The sequence below is a fragment of the Eptesicus fuscus genome, chromosome 2 (genome assembly GCF_027574615.1).
Source record: "Eptesicus fuscus isolate TK198812 chromosome 2, DD_ASM_mEF_20220401, whole genome shotgun sequence".
NCBI lineage: Eukaryota > Metazoa > Chordata > Mammalia > Chiroptera > Vespertilionidae > Eptesicus > Eptesicus fuscus.
This window is the reverse complement of record NC_072474.1, coordinates 83,448,539-83,460,743: the sequence shown is the minus strand read 5'-3', so window position 1 is coordinate 83,460,743 and position 12,205 is coordinate 83,448,539. Positions and strand designations below refer to the sequence as shown.

At 40.1% G+C, this 12,205-nt stretch overlaps 1 protein-coding gene across 1 annotated transcript in view; it reads left to right on the top strand.

Moving 5' to 3' along the window:
- The first annotated feature begins 4,363 nt into the window (after positions 1 to 4,363).
- The window catches only part of SRP72 (signal recognition particle 72), a 45,013-nt gene continuing 37,171 nt past the window's right edge, over positions 4,364 to 12,205 (top strand). Inside the window, exons 1-5 of the mRNA XM_054728853.1 lie at positions 4,364 to 4,491; positions 6,721 to 6,841; positions 8,997 to 9,120; positions 10,431 to 10,574; positions 10,654 to 10,765. Coding sequence (XP_054584828.1) covers positions 4,374 to 4,491; positions 6,721 to 6,841; positions 8,997 to 9,120; positions 10,431 to 10,574; positions 10,654 to 10,765 — 619 coding nt within the window. The 5' untranslated portion in view covers positions 4,364 to 4,373. The remainder of the gene's footprint in view (positions 4,492 to 6,720; positions 6,842 to 8,996; positions 9,121 to 10,430; positions 10,575 to 10,653; positions 10,766 to 12,205) is intronic.

The window sequence follows — 12,205 nt, the reverse complement described above, 5'->3', positions numbered from 1 at the left end:
TTATGAGTGTACCAGGTTGTCTTTTTGTTAATTGTATACCTAGCAACTAGTATAATGCCTGACACCAGCATATATGAAGAGTTCAAATATTTGTCAAATGAGTAAATGCAAATTCTCAAGAGTATGGCAACATGGGACTATACACATATTAGAGGACTGTATCTCGAAAGGGGAGGAGGGTGAGTAACGAAAGACCTATGTCATCTGGCAAGCATAGGCCAGATCATAAAGGACTTGACATTGCTAGGCTTTGTAGTTTGGATTTTATCCTGAGGGTATGAGTGGCATTAGATATATGCTTTAAAAGATTACTCTGGTTTGGAAGATTCCTGTTTTAAAAATGGCAGATTAACTCTACACATTTGTATCCTATTTGCCAGAAAAACCTTTAAAATGACAGAAGAAATGGACACAGGAATCTGTGGTAGAGGAATTCTGAGGAATTCAGACTGATAACAGAAACCAAAATTGTACATCTTTTTTTTTTTTTTTTTTTAATATATTTTATTGATTTTTTACAGGGAGGAAAGGAGAGGGACAGAGAGCTAGAAACATCGACCAGCTGCCTCCTGCACACCCCCCACCGGGGATGTGCCCGCAACCAATGTACATGCCCCTGACCGGAATCGAACCTGGGACCCTTCAGTCCGCAGGCCGACGCTCTATCCACTGAACCAAACCGGTTTCGGCGAAACCAAAATTGTACATCTTCATATAAAGTCAATGGCCTGGTCCTACCTAGCTGGTTTGCCTCAGTGGATAGATCCTCCGTCCGTGGACTGAAGGCTCTGGGGATCAATTCCGGTCAAGGGCACATGCCCAGGTTGCGGCTCTGTCCCCAGCAGAGGGTGTGGGGAAGGTAGCTGCCGGAAGCCAATTCCAGAATGTCAGCAGGGCTGAATCATCTGGGAATGGCTAAAGGCATTTCCCCTAACCTGAAAAGGATGCAAAAATGATTGCTTGCTGCCAGACAGCTCAGGGCATTTTAATCTACGTGTTATTGCCTCCTACTGGCCAAACACCTGAACAGCCGTAGGCAAATTCTTCCAATCTGACAATGGATTCTGTACCCTTTGATGTGTATATCTCCACCTTGCCTTAGGACAAATTGTTTTGTTTTGTTTTTTAAATATTATTTTATTTATTTATTTATTTTACAGAGAGGAAAGGAGAGGGATAGACAGAAATATCAGAGAGAAACATCGATCAGCTGCCTCCTGCACACTCCCTATTGGGTATGTGTCTGCAACCAAGATACATGCCCTTGACCAGAATCGAACCTGGGACCCTTGAGTCTGCAGGCTGACGCTCTATCCACTGAACCAAACCAGCCAGGGCGCCTTAGGACAAATTGTGTTAATAAAAAGCAAGGGGTTCTGAGACGAGGAGAACTTGGTTTCTTTAGCCAAGCTCTCCTGGCCCCCATAATGCCTTTCAAAATTATGTTTTGTCTCTGGACTCTTGATTAATTTATGCATAGCGCCTTCTCCAGATTTCTGAACCCTTCTAGATGCCGGATCAGACCACCAACAGGCAGCTGACCAATGATTCTCTATCATCATTGATGTTTCTATCCCTCTCCCTCTCCCTCTCTGAAATCAATAAAATATATATTTCTAAAATAAAGACCTGAAAAGTTAGAAAAGCACTACTAAGGCACTGACTCTTAACCTGGGGGAGTGGGGTTGGTATAAACACCTTTGAGAAATCCGATGGAAGCTACATAATCTTTTCTCAGAAAATTCACACAGTATATGGGTATACCAAATATTATCTAGAACTCCCTTAACTCCCCTAAAATCTATGCCTAATTGGCTTGAAACCTGTGACAGTTCCACTTCTCTTCCCGTGACTTTTACTAATTCACAGAGATTATATCCTCCTGAGCTAGAGCTCATTCTACCATTTGTGCTGTTTTTGCATTGTACTATATTGACCAGACGTGAAATGTTCCAGGTATCATAGGAAAAAACCATGAGCCAGAGATGGTTTCTGCCCAAGGAACACACAGATTAGGGGAGAATAAGAAGCAAAAAACTCATTCAGTTAAAACGTTGAGTACCAGGAACAAACAAAAAAGTTGAGGACCAATTATACACCAGCCAATGTGCTACGAAGATCCTAGCAAGACTGCTTCAAGTGAGTAAATATGGTCCCTGTTCTTATGGAAATTATAGTCAATGTAGAGAGATGGGCCTTAAACATTGATCAATGCTCAAAAACAGAGCTCTATGAAGGTCAAAGAAGTAAGTTTAAACCTGGGACCAGGATGCAGAAATATTGAAGGATGAAAAGTAGTTTGCTAGGTTGCTGTATAGGGAGGAGAGGGGAAGAGGCAGGATTTGGTAGGATCCTGACAAGATAGGAGTCTAAAGAGTAGGAGTTCAATAAAATGAATTGTCATTTCATCAAGTACTCAATAGATACTCTGTTCTGACATTTAAACACATCTTGATATTTAATATCTTACAAAACCCCTAAACTTTGTCTCTGTGTTGCTTGAGTGCTGACTATACCAGGATGCATGAATTATCTTTTCTCCTCAGAAGAGTTATATATTATCCCTATTTTGCGGTCAGGAAAATTGGGCCTCTGGTAAATTAAGTAACGTGTTCATAGTCTCTAGTGCAGGGCCCATAACGAATATTTTTGTGGGCCAGCCAATATAACGGTGGTATATAAGAAACCTTTTTTTGTTTTGTTTTTAAATATATTTCTTTATTGATTTCAGAGAGGAAGGGAGGAGATAGAAACATCAATGATGAGAGAGTATCATTGATCAGCTGCCTCCTGCACGCCCCCTACTGAGGATTGAGCCCGCAACCCAGGCATGTGCCCTTGTCCTGAATCAAACCTGGGACCCTTCAGTCCGCAGGCGGACGCTCTATCCACTGAGCCAAGTGGACGCTCTATCCACTGAGCCAAGCCAAGTTTTAATAAAAATTTTGTAACTTTTACAATATCCTGTTACACATAATTATTAATAATGAACTACAACGTTCACTAATGATTACTATAATCGTGTTGCATTCATTTTCCTTATGCACCTTATGTATGCCTAGGCGCACCATTTCTCTCCACTAATACTAGCAGCGAATATTTTAGCGATTGCCACGTCATTAGTCTTAGACTGACTTGTTTGATGTGCACAACAGGAAATATTTTGCTTTTGGAGAACAAGAAAAATAGGTTTATTTGCGTTACGCTTACTAATTTGTGCAGTTATTCAGTGTGTGGTAAGTTAATGTTCAAGAAAAAACATTGATTTTTATTAAATTTTTTTTTTAAATATATCTTTATTGATTTCAGAGAGGAAGGGAGAAGGAAAGATAGAAACATCAATGATAAGAGAGAATTATAGATCGGCTGCCTCCTGCACACCCCCTACTGGGGATCAAGCTCCCAGCCTGGGCATATGCCCTTGGCCAGAATCAAACCTGGGACCCTTCAGTCCGCAGGCCGACGCTCTAGCCACTGAGCCAAACTGGCTAAGGCTTTATTAAGTGTTTTATTATTTTATGTTAATGATTACTCATTTATATCAGCCCTTTGTATTCAGCATGTCTCTATTGAAATAAACCTACGTTTCTATGAAAATTGAAGCTTTTGTTCTTTTGTGGCCCACATAAACTTAAACCTTGTTTATCTGGCCCGTGATAGCCTTTTAGTTTAACATACTTGCTCTAGTGAGTCTTAGAGCCAGGATCTAACCCGGACATTCTCACCTGAAAACACTTTACCTTTCCAGCTCCTAAACTGGAACCCTAAGGGCAGCCAAAGGGTTTCACCAAATCTGCTTACCACTTGGAGGTTCTTTTCTTTTGTGCCTTTGCCCATATTCCCTTCTCTGCTGGAACTTTATTCAGAACCAACCCCAGGTTTTCCTATTATCTTTCAAAACCCCATTCAAATGTCAATTCCCCTATGAAATACTCTCAAGCAGCAAGAAACCTTCTCTCTCCTCTTCTTCCAACGACTCTTTACGGTTTCTGCTTGATACGTTACCACCCCCATAGACCTTTTATTTATCTTCCATAGATCGTTGCCCAGCTCCGGCGTGGGGGAACCAGGACACTGCTTCGCATGCAGCGGTCGCGCCGAAATGCACGATGCTTTGAGCCGAAACTTTGGTGACCCATTCCCAACCCGCTCCTGGGGTCCCACACCTCGTGCCTCATTCAGGAAAGGTGTACCCACTTTATCCACGAATTTCTAGCAACTACACAGTAACATATGGTCTCTGACGCTGACTCGGGTAAAGGCGCTTCCGACTCTGAACGCTTAGCAACCACTGGCTTCCTCCCCCGCTGGCCACCTCCGAGATCCTTTTCCGGGGCAGAGGTCATCCCGTCCTGCCCCGCGATTCCTCCAAGATGGCGAGCGGCGGCGGCGGCGGCGCTGGGGGGGTTTCGGTGCCTGCGCTCTGGAGCGAAGTGAACCGTTACGGCCAGAATGGTGACTTCACGCGCGCTCTCAAGACCGTCAACAAAAGTAAGTGTCAGGGCGGGCGCTGGGGCGGGCCCGGGCCGGCGGAAGGATGCGGTCTCCTTCCGGCGCGCGCGACCACCGCTCTCTGAGCAGACGGCGGGGGAGGGAAGACCCAGCCGCCAGTCCCGGGCGCGACACACTGGCGGCCGCGGTGGGGTTGGGTCGCGGCTCCGGCTGCCAGAAACGAGCCCTGGGTTTTGGGGTGTATAGAGCCACGTGTACTTCCCCCTTTACACCCCTGGGGAAGCGAGGGAGGGATTTAAAGAGACCGCTGCTGCCAGCGCCTCGTCCAAACTGTTCTCTCAGGTGACTCCTCTGTTTCCACGCCTGATTTCGCAAATGTTCCCCGTTACCTTCTCTTCTTCCGTTTCCCGGAGGGGTCGAGACGGTGCTGTTGCTGAGGGAGCTGGGTCCCTGGGGCCTCCGCAGGGGGAGGAACCTGCCTGGGACACGTAACGTAGACGCTGGCGCTGACTAGGTGGAAGCTGTAGGGACTGGGAGGGAAGGAAGGGCTGGATACGTGTGCCCGGCCTGCACCCCCGCCCAGAGAACCTCTCCAGAGTTACTAGACCAGAAAATGTGTCTGGGAAAGCACTGACATCTGAAATCACGTCGGGAGAAAAATTTGGCCTGCTTTTTTTTTGTCCCATAACTGATCATTTCCGATAAACTGCCTTCAGTATGAAGTTTATTCGTTAGGTTCTTTTATCCTTTATTACTTAGCTACAATATGGCTAAGCTTTTTAATGCTCTCTGTCGCGCTGAATTCTTTATTGAAGATGCCGCCTATATTTGGTAGGTTTGGAAATGAAATTAACAGGACAGAGTTTGCTATTTAAAGCAGTAATAACATACAAGATATGTAAGTACAATACAAGGTTGTATAAATAATTTTCACCAACCTGTTGGCTTAATGTGAAAAGAAGTGATTTGTGCTCATAATACAGTTGTTGGTGATTTCAGGCATTGAGGAAAATAGATGCCAATTAGAATTATTATTTTTTCCTCTTCTGTATCTTTTTTTTTATTGTTTGAAGTATTACAAATAATAGTACATATGTCTCCTTTTTTCCCCTCTTGACCTCCCCCCAGCCTCCCCTACCCCCCAGCATATGCCTTCACCTGCCCCCCCCCCCGTGTCTTATATCCATTGGTTATGTTTATATGCATGCATACAAGTCCTTCAGTTGATCTCTTACAGCTCCCCCCTCCAACCTCTCCTGCCTTCCCGCTGTAGTTTGACAGTCTGTTCAATGGTTCTTTACTTCTATATCTATTTTTCCCCCCACTTCTTTTCTTTAAAAAATCTTGCAACTGCAGACTAGAAATAAACATATAATAACAAAAAATGTTTGAGTCCCAGTTTCAATGTCCAACAGTTCTGAGACCCAGTTTCCAATTAGAATTATTTGATTCCTAAACTTGTTTTGAATTAGGGTTAGCTTTTGGCTAGGCCTGCAGCCAATACTACTCAGTCACAATGTAGTAAGTTATAGGAACTAACCAGCAGCTCATTTTGTTATCCAGTACAGTATATATTTTCTTCAATGGCAGAAGCCTTTGACTCTTAGAATTGGGTTCTTGTAGTTGCCCAGATGCAAGGGCAGTGATCCTAGTCATTTTGCCACTGAACAGGTGTTTAGCATTGAAACGTCGCTACCTGACTCCGTCCTTGTACTTCTCCTTGGTCATTTTAGGTGGAAAGGGGAATTCTGAATGTTTTTTTGAAACGATTGCCAGCAAGATAAATTGCATTTGTATACTTTACAGCTTATAAATATTGCCAAAATGTTCTCATTTCATCTTCTTGATAAGCTTGTAAAATAGGTAATGCTTTCATACTAATCTTGCAGATCAGAAGATTAAGATTTGTAGTTAGATGACTTGCCCAAGACCTCAAAGCATCTAATGACAATCTTGTACTCAAAACTAAATTTGTTTCCAATTCTACATGAACTTTCTTCTTCCCCTGTAAAGTAATGAAATATGTAGCATGCATCCCAAGATGGAAAAAATTGTACAAAACAGCTTTTTTCTTGCTTCTTTGTAACTCTCCTTTTATCACTTCATAAGTTAAAAATGAAGATCCCTCTTTTTAAAAAAATGTTTGACAAATCATTTTTGCTGCGATACAATTGGAAATGTAATTTCCTGAGGCAGGGAGTGGGAAAATTTAGTAAAAATGTGAAAAGGGAATAGATTTAAAAATTCTTTTCCTACATTGTTCCGTAGTACTGCAGATCAACAAGGATGATGTAACTGCCCTACACTGTAAAGTGGTATGCCTCATCCAGAATGGAAGCTTTAAGGAAGCCTTGAACATCATCAATTCTCATACCAAAGTGTTAGCCAAGTAAGTGAATCGGTTGGTTGGTTGTGCAGTTTAGAAACAGTTTTACCATAGCTACATTCATTTATTTCACCACTATTCGGTGATTTTTTTTTTTTTACCTGTTTCTTTTTTCCTGTTAATTCCCAGTCGTGTCTTTGAAACTGGATGGAGTAATAGTAACTTTGTTCTTTACTGCCTTGCTGAGTCTTTTCTTTACCCCATCTTTCCTTTGAACCACTAAGAAGGAGGTAAATTGTGGAGGGATGTGGAGCACAAATAAAACAAGAGTTCTCAGAGGACGTAGGGAGAACAACTTAGCAGAAAATTTAATTAAAAAGGGGGGGCGCAGAGAGGGCAGACGTGTGATAGGGCAGTATAAGTAGAGGTATCTAGGATGGTTTTAGCTGGACTTCTGTGCCTACCTCCTTTGGGAATTGTTTAGGTGCGTTTGATCGTAGGCCAAGATCTTTCACTGTCAGCAGTCTTGAGACTGGTAGTATTTTCGTTGTTGTGAATATTTTTCACTTATTTATCTCATTTATCTTTTCATGAAATGTGAACTTATATTCTGAATTGTTACTCTAATTTGATTTTTTTAACAGTTGGGTATAAACCCAAAAGAATGTGTATTGAAATGAAGTTTGAAGCATATTTCTTAATTTAAATAAATGTATATATTTTATTGATTTTTTACTGAGAGGAAGGGAGAGGAATAGAGAGCTAGAAACATCAATGAGAGAAACATTGATCAGTTGCCTCCTGCACACCCCCTCACTGAGGATGTGCCCGCAACAAAGGTACGTGCCCTTGACCGGAGTTGAACCTGGGACCTTTCAGTCCTCAGGCCAACGCTCTATCCACTGAGCCAAACCGGTCAGGGCCGAAGCATATTTCTTTAATTAAAGATTCTGGTTTATAAAGTGCAGAGCAGTGTATAGTATACTTCCTATTAGTATAAGAAAAGGAGGATATTAGAATTTATATGTGTATTTTTCTGTATGTGCCAAAACAAACACTAGCTAGAGAAACAATGTGTAAAAATAGTCACTTGGTAGCCCTAGCCGATTTGGCTCAGTGGGTAGAGTGTAGGCCTGTGGACCAAAGGATTCCGATCAAGGGCAAGTACTTGTTTTTGCAGGCTCCTCCCTGGTCTCACATTGATGTTTTTCTCTGTCTTTCCCTCTTTCTTCCATGCTCCTTAAAAATCAATGGAAAAAATATCTTTGGGAGGGGATTAACAACAATAAACAAACAAAAAACCAAACCAAACAAAATAGTCACTTATAGGCGGCTAGGAAGAACAGGGTAGATTTGTAAAGCAGTGGGAGTAAAACCTCTTAGTGTATACCTTTTTGTTTTTTATTTGAGCCATATACATGTATTACAGATTGAAAACTTATTTAAAACTATTAAAAATAAAAGGGAAATAGAGAAGCACTGCTCTCTTCTAGTAAATATGTTTATGTTGAAATTCAGTATTTTGAGTTTTGACCATTTTGTGAGGTTGAGAAATTTTGAAATAATTTTTGCTAGGCAAGTAAATAAAAGGATATTGCTTTTATATATATTTTTCCTTATAGGTTATGGATGAAATTTCAAAATGCATTTCATCCACTATAGTCCACTCTAGTTTCAGGTGTCACATTAATGTGGATGGAAGTTTTAGGTCTATGTATGCTAAGTAGTGTATTTGTTGTTGTGTGTTTACTAGTTTGGATACAAATACTATGCTCCTTTAAGATTTCCAGTTACTTTTTCTTACTAATCCTGTACTTCTTGAACAAGTTAAAAGCAGCATTATGGCTTATTATTTGATAAGTAGATTTAAGAAACTTCTATAATAATTTATTTAAAATAGTGTTCAGATTGTCTGTGTACCTGAGACAATTATTTAGCTGATGCATTATTTCATTCTTAAATGTTTATTTCAGAAGGCCAGTAATTCTAATAAGAATATCCATGAAAGCAAGAAAGGTTAGGGAAATAGATATAATATTTTCTGCCACTAATGAGCTGTCTGACTTCCAAATAAGTCACTAACCTTTGTCAGCTTCCTCATCTCCTTTTAATGGGAATTGAATAATAATATATATCAAGTGCTTAGAGCAGTATCTAGCATATAGTGAGTGCTCCGCTGTGTGAGCTAATAACCAGAGGTTGTTTTTTTCCTTTTCAGTAACTCTCTCTCTTTTGAGAAGGCATATTGCGAGTATAGGCTGAACAGAATTGAGAATGCCTTGAAGACAATAGAAAGTGCCAACCAGCAGACAGACAAGCTAAAGGAGCTTTATGGACAAGTGGTAATTACTGTTTTTAAATACCTGTTGACAGCCGTCCTGAGTGAGCATGATTCTACCTGTAGCAAAGAGCACGGATGAGGAACCTGATGTTCCACAAAACCTGCCACCAAACCAGTTTTCAAGGTTTAAACATATTCCCTCTTTTTAATTTTCATGCAAAAGTTGCATATATAATGTTCTATGAACAGATGATTTCCCCAGGGTAAAGTTAAGACCTATCCTGTGAAATTTGGACTTTTTTCTTTTTTTTTGTTTGTTTAAATTTGGACCTTTTAGTTAGAAAGAAGCTTACATACTTAAACAGTTTAAAAATTGTATTTCTTTCTAGTTTTTAACTATTTTAAGTTTAAAATAAAATCATGATAATTTAGATAAATTCAGCTGGTTCATGAAATACCGTATTCTAAAATACCTTATTTTTACATGTTTTGAGACATATAATTAAGCCTACTGTAAAATAGGGCTTTTAATGATAAGATTATAGAAATGTTATGTAAGAACTAGCAAAACCCTCTTTAAAGATTTTTAAAATGTCAATTTAGGACAAATAATGCTGTATTGACTGTATTGTTCCCAAGAGGTAATATGAGTTTAAAAATATAAATGGATTGAAAAAAGATTTGGGCAAGTTCATGTATTGTAAAAATAATTTTTAAGGTAAGCTGGATCAATGTAAGGTAAATTCTGGCACTTTGAGACTGATGAAGGGCACCAGTCTCTGTCTTATATAGTGGACTAACTGACTCACAGTCATGGTCTTTTAGGACAACGTCAGTGAAATAAGCAGGAATCATGTTGTGTGTACTAAATATTACCCTATACGATTGCTGGTTTCTGGGAAAGAGAAAATGAAGATTAAATACAGTTAACTGGAAATATTAAGTCATTTTGTTAACATCTAATTTTGTTCCTGTTTACTGGAGTTTAGTAGTTCCTCTGTGTTGTGGGAAATTTTTTTCATTGTAAGTCAGATTTAGGTAACGGTGATTTCTATTACAGAAAGGTTTTCTTTCACACCCCACTTAGGCATTTACCGAACCTCAAGAAGAGGTAACTACAATGACTTTTTCTAACTGAATAATGCCTGCAAATCTGCAGTGTAGTAGAAATACATTACAAGTAACTTTTTGGAAGAACTAGTAGCATGTGGAACTAAATGGAAAATTATAAAGGAAAAATGGTTGATTGCCCATGTTATGCTGAATTTGTTTTCCTTCTTAGTGGTTTCAAAAAGGGTTTGTATAGTGTTAGAGACATAACACTATATTTCTCTTCTCCTCTGATTTTTTACTTGTTATTTGTCTCTTCAGTTATACCGGCTAGAACGCTATGATGAATGCTTAGCTGTGTATAGAGATCTCGTCCGAAACTCCCAAGATGATTATGATGAGGAGAGAAAAACAAACCTTTCAGCAGTTGTTGCAGCTCAAAGCAATTGGGAAAAAGTGGTTCCAGTAGGTATCCCTGAGTCCCCACACAGCCATGAAATGATATTCCTGTCTAGTGTTTGATTGGTATTTTGTTTCATAACAGGAGAACTTGGGCCTACCAGAAGGCACACATGAACTATGCTACAATGCTGCATGTGCACTGATAGGACAAGGCCAGCTGAGTCAGGCAATGAAAATCCTACAAAAAGCTGAAGGTTGGAAATTTATTAAAATCATTTATAATTGTAATGCACATACAACTTTGCAAAGTATTTACAAAAACTGCATTTGACTTTCTGATGTTTTTAAGGTGGGAATTTCTCAGAGTTCTTCTAGCCTTTTTTCTTGGTTTTTAAAAAAATATATTTTATTGATTTTTTACAGAGAGGAAGAGAGAGGGATAGAGAGTTAGAAACATCGATGAGAGAGAAACATCGACCAGCTGCCTCCTGCACACCCCCCACCGGGGATGTGCCCGCAACCAATGTACATGCCCTTGACCGAAATCGAACCTGGGACCTTTCAGTCCGCAGACCGACGCTCTATCCACTGAGCCAAACCGGTTTCAGCTCTCTTTGTTTTTTGACAATATCCCTTCTCTGTTTCTGTCTAATTCATATTACTTGTTCATTTTCAACCATGCTGGATCTTAAAATATGAATTTTGAGGAGGAGGTTTTTGGACAAGTTACTGTGTATGTTAAATGTAAATTGAGTTAATTAATGTCAAGCATTTACATTAGTACATGACATCCTATATAATAAAAGGCTAATACGCAAATAGACCAAATGGCTGAACGACTGGTCACTATGACGCGCACTGACCACTAGGGGCAGACACTCAATGTAGGAGCTGCCCCTTGGTGGTCAGTGCGCTCCCACAGGGGGAGCGCTCAGTCAGAAGCTGGGCTCACAATTGGCCAGCGCAGCAATGGTGGCAGGAGCCTCTCCCGCCTCCACAGCAGTGCTAAGGATGTCCGACTGATGGCTTAGTCGTTCCGCCATTTGGTCTATTTGCGTATTAGACATCCTGCGAGGGCTCCTCGACTGCAAGAGGACACAGGCCAGGCTGAGGGACCTCCCCCCAAGTGCATGAATTTTGTGCACTGGGCCTCTAGTATAATATAAGCATTCAGTAATTATTGTTGTTATTAGTTATTATTCAGCATTAGTTATTGTTATTAAACAGGTACTCAAGTATATAATAATGTGGTGTGCCTTATGTGTGTATATATGCGCACATGCTATATTTATACATTAATAAAACTATTCAAGCACATTTTCACTCCATTTATTATGTTTCCATATGTAATATTTACGTGTTTAAGCTTTTTTCTAAAAAATATTTTTTGAAGTTCACACACTTTATTATTTTATTTATTTTTAATATTCCATGCATTTTAAAATTTGTTTTCCTTTTTATTGAATATTGGAGTGACACTGATTAACAAAATTATACAGGTTTCAGGTGCACAGTCCTCTCTACACTGTATTGTGTGTTCACCACGCCAAGTCAAGTCTCCTTTTATTATCACCCCATACCCTTCTTCAATCCTCCTTTCCCCAGCAATCCCCACACTGTTGTCTATGTCCATGAGTTTTTCTTCTTCTTTTCTCTTCTTTTTCTCAATCCCTCAGCCTTTCCCCAAAGTCCCA